The sequence below is a fragment of the Mobula birostris genome, chromosome 23, assembly GCF_030028105.1.
Source record: "Mobula birostris isolate sMobBir1 chromosome 23, sMobBir1.hap1, whole genome shotgun sequence".
Classification (NCBI taxonomy): domain Eukaryota; kingdom Metazoa; phylum Chordata; class Chondrichthyes; order Myliobatiformes; family Myliobatidae; genus Mobula; species Mobula birostris.
In genome coordinates this window covers 51283908-51297682 of record NC_092392.1, presented here as the reverse complement: position 1 = coordinate 51297682, position 13775 = coordinate 51283908, and the positions used below count along the sequence as shown (strand labels likewise).

Sequence of the window (13775 nt, the reverse complement as noted above, 5' to 3'; positions counted from 1 at the left end):
CAACCCCTTCTAATATTGCAGCCTCGTGAATCCAGATTCATCCTTGGTCCTCCTCATTTGGTCTGTAATTGGGATGTATGTTCCAGTCCGAATAAATCGTCAATATGTAGAGTAATATTGCTTCAAATTTGTTACTTTCCATCGTTCTCACTGATATTGTTCTCTAAGGAACAAATGTTCTTTAGGTATTAATGAACAAATATTAACTTTCTCAGAGCAGTTGAATGGTTAACAATTTCAGATCTGAACTATAACCCAAGCAACTCAGTACATGTGCAAAATTAAGCCACTCTCTGAGGTTCCAACCCACTATAGTGTTTGAAGTACACAAGGAGACGGAGCTGGAGCTGGGGTGGTAAGGGTAAGGTGCAAGCAGCCATGTACCTCTTCACAGGCTCTGTCTGGACAAGTGCAGCTTCTATCATGGCCTTCATCCAGGACTCCATCTCCATTGCTGTTTCCGTGTAGAAATAATAGGTTCGCATGTTTGAATGGGCAGCCTGGTCAAAATTATATTGGTTATTAAACTGTGTGATTCCTGCAAAAGAGAAAAAAATAAAATCAATTGATAATTAACACAAAATGTATTTCAAATGGTAATAAAAACAAGTTCAATGTGTTAGGCCTGAGGGACAGCGGCCTAGAATGAGATGTCTTACATCCTAACCACCTCCTAGCACCACACGCCTGAATGCTGATTTTTCTGCCCAACTACAATGCACTTCTGGGATGAAACACACCAATGCAAAAATTCAATCAAGAGCTGGTTGTGATACCCACATGCACATGTGATTCAAATCCTTTTGGATAAGTGCAGAGGAACTCAGATTAAAATAGGCACCACAGTAGCGTAGCAGTTAGCGTGATGCCATTACAGCTGGGGGCGCTCCAGAGTTTGGAATTCAATTCCAGCGCGATTCTGTCAAAGAGAATCTGTACATCCTCTTCTTGGAATGCGTGGGTTTTCCCCTATATCGTTTCCTCCCACAGTCCAAATTGATCATTGTAAACTGACCCATAATTAGGTTAGGGTTAACTGGAGTTGTAGGTTAGGGTTAATTGGAATTGTAGGTTAGGGTTAATTGGAGTTGTAGGTTTGCTGGGGCGGCATGGCTTGAAGAACCAGAAGGCCCTACCCCACGCTGTATAGCTAAATAAATAAAATAAAATGTTCTTACTTAATGACCCTGCACACCACAATGCTAAACTGGAGATGCCACTAAGCTAAGTCCCATACTTAGCTTTATTCCTTCTAAAATTGCCCCATTCCCTACCTGCTGACTTCCATTTGACACACACTGATTAGTCAAGGTCTGAAATAGCCAAGGTCCACTTCGGAGACTCCAACACAACCTTCTCACTCCAAACAAATCCCTGATAGATCTCTATATATTCCCTCCAGCCACTTGCCTGACTTCTAGATGTCCAGGCAGAGAAGGGAGAGCAGTCACTGGGCCTGTGGTCAGGACGTGGGCCAACACAGTCATGTTTTCCTAAGTTCCTCTCCCAGTCTTTTGTTCATATTTCTCTCTCCCTTAACAAGTATCACATATTTTAACATTAGGACTCACATGCGATTTCTATTTGGGTGGCTAACCTTCTGGTTTTTTTTGGCAAATGGATCACTTATTTTGTTTCTATCCAGGTCTCCCAATGTCTCTTTTGTTTCTCATAATTTTTCCCTAACAATTTAATTTTGGTGACTGCTTTTTTCATGGCATGTTAGGTTGACAATACTACTGATACAAGATATTGCAACTTCAGTTAGATGATGCTTTATCTCGTAGTCTGCCTGTCTTTGTCCACAAGCCTCTGGTCCTTTGTCTGACTTTGAGTGCTGAGCAGACTCACATTCTCATTCATCGAGTCAGTGAGACCAGCTAGCAGACATTCTTCCAACTGGTGCTCATTCTCCTATCATAACTGTTTCTGCAATCCTTCCCTATGCACACTTGTAATTAATGTCTGACATGAAACATTATAGCATTTTCTCTGGAGCAGAGAAAAACACCTTCTATAAGGTGACTTTATAGAAGTTTATTAAAATGTAAGGGGCATAGAAAGTGTAGATAGTTTCAGTCTTTTTCCAAGTGTGGGGGAGCCTAAAGTTAGAGGACATACAGTAGGTTTAAAGTGAGAAGGGAAAGGCTCAGAAGGGACCTGAGGGACAAGTTTTTCTACACAAAGGCAAAAGGTGGTACAGCAAGTGGTAGAGGCAAGAATGATGACAATGCTAAAAGAATATTTGGACAGTTAAATAGATAATAAAGCTTTAGAAAGATAAGGGTTAAATATGGGATTAGTTTAGATCATCATGGACAAGTTGGGCAGAATGGCCTGTTTCCATGCTATATGACTTGCTTAGTCTCCATGAATCAAATCTTTAAAGGAGAGCATCCATAAAAAAGCATCTAACTTGAGCTCCTTTAATATGGATCATGGGCACACCAGTTTCCCCCTACATCTCAAAGATGTGCAGCTTGATAGGTTAATTGCCTAGTGTAAACTGCCCTTAGTATGTAGGACGGTGGTTGAATCTTGGCAAAGTTAAGGGGAACGTGGGGAGAATAGAATTAGGATTAGTTTAAATGTTGGTCAGCATGGACTCGGGGGACTTATTCCTTGCTGTCGGACAGAGACTCAACTTTGCCCCAATGCCTGTGAGCAGTTGCACCAGGACAACATGGGTTGGTCAAATAACTCTGTTCTTAAATTTTTCAATATCTCTTCAAATTTGATTGGTTCATAACCTCTGGGTTTTTCTGTATGCCTTCAGTTCAATTTTGATTGTGACTAGGGCAATATTTGAGCTCTGCAGTCAATGACAAGAACGTTGCCTTTCTCACATACAAACAGATCAGGACGTTTAATAAAAGCCAATGGTCCCGAATTACAAGAAATATAATTTTAATTTTTAAAGATTTGCTTAACTTTAGTTGCATTAATTTGAGGATCGTACTTTGTTTTCCATTCAGTATTCTACAAATCACCAGGCAAATGTGACCTGTAATTTTAATGATAATAAGGAATATTCTAATTACATGATATTCTTCCAGCTATCAGAAAGGTAAGCTCTGCATGATAAAAAGTATGAATCACCTGAGTAAAAAGTGCAATAGTAGGAAGTCGGTCTTGATGAAAGCAAACAAACAAAAAAAATATATGCTTATGATCACAAGATACACTGGACAGTGTTAAAAAAAAATGTTTTGCTGTGGACTTTTGAATTAGGAGCCAAGATGGAACACTAACTGCATCATAGGCTACTGACTTCAAGAAGGCATATTATTTTACAATCATTTTCTTTTAATGAGCTAATCACTTTGCTAATGTGAGCCAGGCACTTAAACCAGGTAGGAATTTATACTAGATGTGAAGCATACTTACTTGGTTGTTTCAAGTGAATTTCCATTGACTATGAAACATCTAGAGCCCAGCAGTTGCTCAAAATCCAGTTGCAAGTTGGAAATAAACAAAGATACATTAATAAATATTCACTTTACTGCTGTTACTATTGTCTGTAATGCTCTTGGATATCACAACAGATTGAATACATTTAAAACTATAAAATGACAGAATTCACGGGCCATTATATATTGCTGTCAAAAAACGCAATTTTTAAAAAACAGACAAGGTCAAAAACTATAATGAAATTCAAAGAGAGACAAAATGTCAGTGTATTTTCTGTCTATTCAGATCAGATGATGCACCTTAGTTAACTTATGACTCATCAGTTCAGTGACCTGAGTTGCTGAGCTGTCAGAGATGTGAGAATTTTAAATTACAGACAAAAAATAGAATGTCAAATTTGGATTTCTAATTACTCCAAACATGTTAATTAGTACAATATATTAACAACAGAACAGCTTAGAATATTACACCATTGCTTCACTTTCAAATATCTCAGAACTTTAAGTTGGATTAGAAATCTCCCAAAACCTCACTCTTGGATATTTAAAAAAAAACAGATTTTACTATGCTCTTCTCAGCTGCAAATTAGAGACGGATACATGTTCATGAAGTAATTGCTCATGATTTAGCCAACTCTAACCTTTTTTGAATACAATTTTCGCACAAAAGACCATGAATGGAATGAAAACACTGACCTTAAATGCATATTTTCGGTTAATATGATCTTCAGGCATAACTGGAGTTATCTTAAAACTAGGAAGGAGAATGCTTCCTAAAATGCCTTCTTCCTTTTCATCTGCCAGGAATGAAGAAAAAAATAACTCTCTTTGGCATGCATGTAAAAATAACAACAGCATCCAAAAGTCATAGCTAGAAACTCCATGAAGATTAATCTCAAGTAGGACATTTAAGCTATAGAGAGATGGGGAAATGGTGTGGGGTAGGAAGGAGGAGAAATTTGGGGAAAGAATTCCAGGTGACCAAAGGATTTTTGCCAATAATGGGCAAAAGGCAAAGTGGATTCAGAGAAGACTTCAGGATACAGGAGGGTTGCAGGAGATTACAGAGATAGTTGGGAAGATTGGCTGAAATACTTGAGCACAATGATATGATTAATAAATTAGCCAAAATTTATCCCAGTCAGAAGACTTGACAGATGTGAAAGATCTTACGGGGAACAATGGCTAAGTGACTGAATTCCTGGATTTAACCTGTAGATACTTTTCTTAATGACCCAGAGATAGAATTCAAGAATGAAGCACTGATGCTGCAAATATGAAATATAAACAAAAAAATGCTAAAGACATTTGCATCATTTTCTTTTCTAATCCAGAGACACAACTACAAGTAAACTTAAAGTAAACTACAAGTAGGTTCAATTAATTTAAATTTCATGAAACAGCTCCAACTACTTCAGTAGAGTCATCTGTGAGGGAAGGAAGTTCTCGGTTTATAACCTCACCCAGCCAAAACATAATTCCAGTGCCAGAGTGTTGTTGATGCTCTAACTTTTCTCCTGAAAGAACAAACCAGTCAGCTGGTACAGAATCAGAACATGATCGTAAAACTAGGTCATAATCCATAATATTAATCAAAGCCCTGGATTGCACACAACGAGACATGTGCAGCCCTGACCCTGACCACATTAAGTAGGACAAATCCATTCTGAGAAATTACTGTCTCAATGTCTTCTCACCATGATCACCAATGTGATGGAGATACAGACAAATTGCAAGGAGATACAGGTGGGCCAGGTGAATGAAATATCACAAGGAGAAATGCTAGGTCACCTTCCAGACAGAAACAACACAAAAGAGGAGCATTTAACCATAAGACATATAAGCAGAACTGGGCTACTTGGCTCAAAAAGTCTGTTCTGCTTTGCGAAAAACTTCTGGTGTAAATGTAATGCTAACAATACTGAAGTTGTTCAACACCATCCAGAGCAATGCTGCTATTTATCTAACACTGATACATGCAGGCTTCAGCCTTCTTCATCAGCAAAATATGTAGGACAATAAGATTTCCTTGACGGCACTATCTAAACCTATTTCACCAAGGACTGTGGAGCAAGCTCTTATCTAATGGACTTAAATATACAGTATATCACTGTTCCTCAAAATCCAGGAACACCCTACTCAACTGTATTATGGGATAGATTACAGAGGTTCAGTGGCTCAACTTTACCAGCTCAAGAGTAAGCAAGAGCATGCATTACATACTTGGCTTGCCAATTATATCCAAATCCTGTGAATGGAGAACACTACTACTACTACGTCGACTCAGGCCTAGGGGGCCGGCGTCAGGCAAATGGAGAACAAGATTTTGAATAAATGGAGGTCTATTAAAAAAAAATGGGTTTTGAGTGGGACACTGATCACCAGAAAATCATCAGACTGAGAGATGCTAAACGTGGTTTGATTGAATAGATAGAGAAGCAATTTTCTCTGGAAGGGGAAATCAGAATGTGGCATGTACCTTTAAAATTAGCGTTAGACTATTTAAAAGTTAGGGAGCACTTGTTTCACTTAAAAAAACACTATAAATTTGAAATTATCATCTTTAAAAATTGGGCTATCTAGATTTTTTTTACTGTAGGCTAAATTTATAACAAAGTAACATTTTTAATGGATTAAAAGGTATCAAATGAATGAACTGCAGATAACATGCTAACAAAAATTATATTGAGAAAAAGAATGCTCAAGTATGCTTAATAATCTGAGTTCCTGTTCCTATGTTTTTGTAATCAACTGCTTGAACTTTTGCACCCAAATCTAATTTCACACTTCGTTTACTCTAATAAACTTATGTTTAGTTGTGGCATTATTGAAACAAATAATGAATGTATATAATAGTTTTACCATTTAATTCCTTCAATTAAAGTTTACTTTCAATATCCATTACCTAGAGTAGTTTCACTACACCATCACTAGCCCAGCTGGTCAACACCTGAAAACGTGGCTGCCAGACAGGGTCTGTGGTAGAAAACATGAGTAAAAAAACCAACAACATTGTTTTCCCCAGTTTGTCTGTGGTAGGTAGCACTGGTATAAGTGACCACTGCAGCTCTGCACTATCAACTCCAGACAATTTGATTCACTTCATGAAGCAACTGAGAGTACTGGTACAAAAAAAAAGGAAACAGGATGGGACAACATTCCAGCTATAGTTCTGAAAACCTGCATTCTAGAATTAGTTGCACCTCTAGTCTGACTGGCTCAAGTACAGGTGTCTCCCGCTTTTCGAACGTTCGCTTTACGAAACCTCACTGTTACGAAAGACCTATATTCGTACCCTGTTTTCGCTAACAGAAGGTTTTTTCACTGTACGAAAAAAGCAGCACGCGAAAAATGGCAGCGTGCAAAAAAAAAAGCAGCGCGTGTCCCGAGCAGCCAAGCTCCTGCCCCGGAACTGCATTCTAGCTGCCATTGCTTAAACATGTGCTTTATCTCGATTTATTTTGTGCACCCGTTAGCAAGATGAGTTTGAAGGTATCGGAAAAGCCTAAAAGAGCTCGTAAGGGTGTTACACTTAGCGTAAAACTGACATAATTAAGCATTTCGATCATGGTGAACGAAGTAAGGACATTGACCGTGCGTTGAACGTGCCTGCATCCACCATTCGCACTATTTATACGCAGAAAGAAAAGAACTTGAAAGCTGCCGATGTTACTGTTGGTTCTGCTCGTAGCAAAGTGGTCTCTCTTAGTCGGCATCCAGTAATGGATAAAATGGAAAGTCTGTTGCTTGAGTGGATTGATGGGTGTACAAAACGTGGTGTTCCTTTAAGCTATCTTATACTTAAGGAGAAATCAGTCAAGTCTTTTTAATAAGCTGAAACAGAAAGCACTGGCCGATGGTGATGAAAGAATTGTGAAAGTGGAATTTAAAGGTAGTCACAGGTGGTTTATCGGTTTCTGAGGCGAGGGCAGCTTCATAGTTTAATGTTTACTGGAGAGAGTGCTTCGGCTGATACGGTACTGAAGCTGCTGAAAGGTTCTCAGCAGAACTGAAGAAAATAATTACAGAAGGTGGTTATTCATATAAGCAAGTGTTTAACTGTGACGAAACTGCAATTTATTGGAAAAAATTGCCGAGTAAGGCATTTATTTCGGAAGAAAAGCAGGCTAAGGGGCACAAGGCATCGAAGGACAGGTTTACCCTAATGCCTATTATTAATGCCACTAAGCCTCTACTAGTGTACCATTCAGAAAATCCGAGGGCACTTAAAGGCGTTGATAAGAAAACACTTCCCGTTGTGTTCCGTTCACACCCAAGCAGCTGGGACATCCAAGTGCTTTTTTCTGAGTACATGAGCAGCTACGTTAGTCCTTTTGTTGAAAAATACTGTAGAGAAAATAACCTCGATAATAGGTGCCTTGTGATTGTCGATAATTGTGCTGCTCATCCGCCTGACATTACCGAGTATGGCAGTAACATTTGTGTGGTGTTCTTACCGCCGAATACATCATTGCTGCAGCCGTGTGACCAAGGCCTAACAGCCACAATTAAGGCTTACTACACGCAAAATGTGATGCGTTTTATTGTAGTGCTATTGACAGAGAGGGCAACTCCGAAGCATCTTTGCTAGAGATCTAGAAAGACTACAATATAAAACTGGCAATCACCAACACTGGAGATGCTCTTGATAGGCTAACAGTCTCAATGAGAAATGGCGTTTGGAGGAAACTATGTCCCAAAGCAGCGAACGATTTTAAAGGCTTCGAACCATCAACAATAAATACGACAATAGTGAGCTTGGCTAAGGAGGCTGGGTTTGTGGAAGTTGATGAAGATGATGTTGAAGAGGTTTTGGCATCCCATGACCAAGAATTGACCGATGAAGAGCTGATGCAATTGCAAGAGCAAAGAATAACAATCGAAACCGAACGCAGTAGCGAAAATGAAATCGTCCAGGGACTGAACGTGAAGCGGTTGCATGAGATTTTCGCTGCGATTGACAGCGCTGCAATGATTGCAGAAAAGTATGACTTTAATTTTGAAAGGGCACGTAGGTTTAGGGCAGGTTTGCAGGATGTTTTGAGTGCTTACAAAGAACTGTATGATCTAAAAATGTGCGAGGCTCAGCAGTCAAGTATACTGTCGTTTTTCAAGCCTTGCACATCAGCCACAGCAGACGACGAACCTCGACCTTTGACGTCGAGGCAGGCAGACATAGAAGAAGATGAGCTGGCTGCCCTGTTGGAAATAGACAACGATGAGATGACACCCCAGTCTCCTCTACCTCCCACCACCCCAATTTCCGACGACTCAGCTAAACACACCATCCTGATTCCCATAAGTGAAACTACACTGTACATACATTATTTCTACTTTATATAGGTTATGTATTTTTGTGTTATTTAGTATGATTTGTTATTTGGTATGATTTGGCAGCTTCATAGCTTAAAGGTTACTGGAGAGAATGCTTCCACCGACAGCGCCTACACCGACAGTGCTTCCGCCGAGAGCACGTGTGAGATTTTCGCTGCACTAGACTGTGCTTCAATGATTGCAAAAAGTATTTCTACTTTATATGGGCTGTGTATTTTTGTGTTATTTAGTATGATTTGTTATTTGGTACGATTTGGCAGCCTCATAGCTTAAAGGTTACTGGAGAGGGTGCTTCTGCCGAGAGCGCATGCGTGAGATTTTCGCTGCGCTAGACAGTACTTCAATGATTGCAAAAAGTATTTCTACTTTATATAGGCTGTGTATTTATCATATCATTCCTGCTTTTACTATATGTTACTGTTATTTTAGGTTTTGTGTGTTATTTGGCATGATTTGGTAGGTTATTTTTTGGGTTTGGAAACGCTCAAAAATTTTTCCCATATGAATAACTGGTAATTGCTTCTTCACTGTACGACATTTCGGCTTATGAACCGTTTCATTGGAATGCTCTACCTTCGGATGGCGGGGGAAACCTGTATACAGTTACAGCACTAGCATGTATTCAGCAATGTGGAAAATTGCCGAGGTATGTTCTACCACAAAAACTCCAATCCAGCTAATTACTCTCAATCATCATCAGCATGATGGAAGCTGTTATTGGCAGTGCTTTTATGCAGCACTTACTGAAACCACCGTACTAACCAAGGAATAATTTGTTTTTCTCCAGGAGCACTCAACTCCAGACTCCTCATCTTAGCTTTAGTCTAAACATGGACAAAGAGTGCTGACTTCCAGAACTGAAGTAAGAATAAGGTAGCACTTGACCACATTAAGGTTTTCCTGGTACTGAAATCAATGAGATCAAAGTGAAAATACTCCTTGGTTGGAGTTATACTTCACTTAAAAGATGGCTGTGGTCATTGGAAGATAATCACCTTCACCCCTACTGTATCACTGCAGGACCTCCACAGGATAGTGACATAGGCCCAACCATTTTCAACTGCTTCATCAAGGTTCTTCCTTCTATCATTAAAAGTTGGGTCTTCACTGACGTCTGTACTGTGTTCAACGCTTTCACAATTTTTCAGCAAATGAAGCATCCAATGCATGAATTCAACAAGCCTCTGACAATATTCAGGCATAAACTGATAAGCAGCAGACCACAGAATCACCATGCAATGATGATAAACTGATAAGCAGCACACCACAGAATCACCATGCAATGAGCCTTCCCACAGGAAAGAACCAAACCTCCTACAGATGAACAAAAACTCAAATGAATCAGCCACTTGAATATCGTGCCTACAAGAGCAAGGCAAAATCTGGGTATCTGTGTTAGGTAACACACACCCTGACATTCCAAGGCCTTTCCATTATCTACAACGCACAAGTACGCTTTCCACTTGCTTGGATGTGTGGAGCTTCAAGAACTATTAGGAGGCTCAACACCATCCAGGGCAAAGCTGCCTGGTGGATTAGCATCCCATTAATCACTCTAAATTAGCACTCTTTTCACCACCAGCACACATATGTGCCACATGCAAAATGAATGCCAGTTAAATTTACCAAAGCTGCTCCAATGGGACTCAACCACAAAGAAAGAAAAGGCCAAGGAACACAGTGGAACTGGTTTCCTTCCAAGTTACATACCTTGCTTACTTGGAAATAAATTCTCAAATTCTTTATTCAAAACTACTGTCGGACACCTACCCCAATAGCATTGTATTGGTTCTTAAGGATAGCTCACCATCACCTTCTGAAGAGCAGTTTAGGGAGGGGGAATAAATTGTGAGTGTGCCCAGGTCCCGAAAAAGAACATCAAAATAAAAGGTCAAGCTCCTCAGGCTAAAAATTTGCATCTAATGAACAGTCAAAACCAAAAATAGAATCAGATTAAAAGTCTATTTTCCCAAGTCCAGTCTCGGTACAAATATAAGATCTCACAAGCGAATAAACATGAGAGTTTATGTAAACATAAGCAACACACACACACACAAAATGCTGGAGGAACTCAGCAGGCCAGGCAGCATCAATGGAAAAGAATACAGTCGATATTTTGGGTCAAGACGCTTCAGCAGGACTGGATTTTTTTTTTCTCCAGTCCAGCTGAAGGGTCTCGGACCAAAATGTCGGCTGTACTTTTTTTTTCGTAGATGCTGCTTGGCCTGCTGAGTTCCTCCAGCAATGTGTATGTGTTGTTTAGATTTCCAACATCTGCATATTTTCTCATTTGTTATGTAAATATAACATGTTTTCATACTCAAAATTACTTGATAACAAACTAGCTTGATATTTAGCAGAATAAATTTCCATAGCTTCTGCTCAGGAATCCAGATCTCAATGAAGGACAATGACGGATTTCATGGTAGACATAACAAAAAGGTCGCTAATTTCTTCAAGAAATCCAGAAGCAAATGTCCTCAGTAATGAGCATTTAAGATTTAGAGTTAAATTAGATCTATAAACAATATTATCAATGCAAAATTAAAGATCAAGCAATATTGGAGAAACACCTTTGAAAGTTCTTTCACAAAATGCAGGTATGAAGAACTGCTTGTCGCAAATTAGCAGGCTGACATGATAAACGAGTAAAACTTGTTACAGTCTTATCAGTTGCCCTAATGTTACACTTTGAAAGAATACCAGCACAAACAAATGCTAATTGTGTGAAAACAAGGAGCAAAGCCGCAGTTTAGCAGCTTAGACACTTCCATTTAAGTGTCTAACAGAGCTGAGCAGCAAGAAGTGTGACACTGTTTTTAGAGACTAAGAAACTATGCTTAAAAATTCAAAATCTATTCAGCTCACATTACGTGCTCACCTTCAGCAATGGATAAAATGGATGAAAGAGATTTTGTAGCCAATTCCGTCATGTAACTTGTAATTTTTGAAGGACAGATGTGGCATTCATAAGAAAGAACACATACTTAAAATATCTTGAATATAATGGGATGATTGCATGTGTAAAGACATATTTAAAGTCACATTTGGTTCAGTTTTATCAGAAATATAATGAATTCTATGTGGGGATTCACATTTGAGAAAATAAATTAATTAATTCTATTTTATCCAAACATTTTTAAAGCAACAGTTCAGCACATTGGTAATTGAAGGAACAATGATTACTCATATTCCACCTCCTCCCATCACACCTACCCAGAGTAAAATTGTTGCTGATTGTAATGGGGAGGGGGAAGGACAGTTACTTAGCATTATGCTAAAGAGGTGTTATATAGACAGTGCTCTGAAAAATATTTATGTGCACAAATGCCCTGAGCAGGTTAATACATTTTGAATAAAACTAGATTTTTAATGTACATTTTAAAATTGTATTTTCTGCAAAGTGGATCACTGTATGAATAAAATAGTGTGTTTCTCCATATTATTGTACATCTTACCTCTATAATAGAACAGGCAGAGATCAGCAAGTACAAACCAACGTTTTTTCCAGAGCTTCATACCAGTACTGTCCTACAAACAATCAGACATTCTGTCGATATTTGATCAAAGATAGAACACAACAAACAGAAAGCAATGAAGGTGACCAAAATGAGACAAAGAGAGGCTCAGAGAAAAGAGCATAATTTTTTCAAGGTTACTACAGGAACTGAAATGTCATTGAATTAAACAATGATGCAGGAAGACTACATTAATGTTTCAAATCAATGACCTTTCAACCGAACCTTTCCAATATCTCTTTCCACAAATGTTGCCTAACCTCTTGAGTATTTCCAGTATATTTGGTTTTAATTAGAAATGCAAATTCAAGGATGGTAAATATTGCATGTTTCTTTACAGGCTGACAGGAAGGGAATACTGCATTTGATGGCAGAATCCCACTAAGTGACAGAGATACAGAGGCTACAGCATGGATGAGGACAATTGGAAGCCAATCATGCTTCAGGAGGACAATATGGTTGAAAGCAGAAGGGCAAGAAATGAAACAGACACTATCAAAGGTTCCTTCATTAACAATAAAGTGAAATCTTTAGTTGAGGTAAAATGAAGACATAACAGAAGCACTGAATGGAAGACATTGTTGTCAGAACATCTAACAACAGGAGCCTGGAGAAAGAAATGAAGTTCTAATTCGTGGAAGAAAATAGCATTTAATTATATTAAACAGAGTTAGTGAGAATGTGGAATACAATACCAGGATTGGTAGGTAATACATATTTAAAGACAAAATGATGAAAATATTCATTAAGTTAGGCGATATCTGTGAAAAAAGAAACAAAATTAAGAACTCAAATAAATAACTTTGATCCATTTGTATTCCTCTCTCCACAGATGCTACTCGACTTGCTGTGAATCTTCAGTGTGTTCTTCTGATTCATTTTCCAGTCTAGACAGTCACTCTGATCGAGTATTACACAACCATCACTTCAGTAAGCCAGAGGGATAGAAAGCTACTAAACATTAAAACTACTGGAGACACAGTGGAAAAGGAATTATTTTTCCAGATTTGTGCATTAGTCTAGCTGCCATGAATATTTTTATGCAGTATGTGCTTTAAATCTTATATCTCAAAAAAAATGAAACATATTAGGGATGGAATGATGGGAACTATTTCCATTATTAAAAGCTTTGACTGCTGCTTTAGCATTTAAGAAAAATACTGGGTCCCTGCATATTTCTTTTTTTTATATATATATATATATATATATATATATATAAAACACATATATTAAAATCATTTAATTAAATATCAAACAGTACATCTATTGACCCCCTTCCCAATTCCCAGCCAAGTGATGCATATTTAACAATACCTGTTTGTAAAGCCAGCCATGCTTTATAACTGGTGCATTTGCATTCCTCTTAATGGAATTTGATCTTTTCCCAAAGTTGTGAATTTTCTTTGAAGGTCTTGATGACTGCAAAAATATTGTAAAGAATATATTTAAGTCTCTCTACTAAATAAATAAAAACATTAGAAATAGGAATTAAATGAACTTCTGACACTGCAGT

At 38.3% G+C, this 13775-nt stretch overlaps 1 protein-coding gene across 7 annotated transcripts in view; it reads right to left on the bottom strand.

Moving 5' to 3' along the window:
- plekha5 (pleckstrin homology domain containing, family A member 5) overlaps positions 1-13775 on the bottom strand; it is a 298352-nt gene that overhangs the window by 91138 nt on the left and 193439 nt on the right. For all 7 annotated transcript variants that reach the window (XM_072241807.1, XM_072241799.1, XM_072241801.1 and 4 more), the window contains 4 exons: positions 13577-13681; positions 12203-12275; positions 4107-4207; positions 385-500 (listed from right to left, as the gene is read on the bottom strand). In XM_072241807.1, coding sequence (XP_072097908.1) covers positions 385-500; positions 4107-4207; positions 12203-12275; positions 13577-13681 — 395 coding nt within the window. The remainder of the gene's footprint in view (positions 1-384; positions 501-4106; positions 4208-12202; positions 12276-13576; positions 13682-13775) is intronic.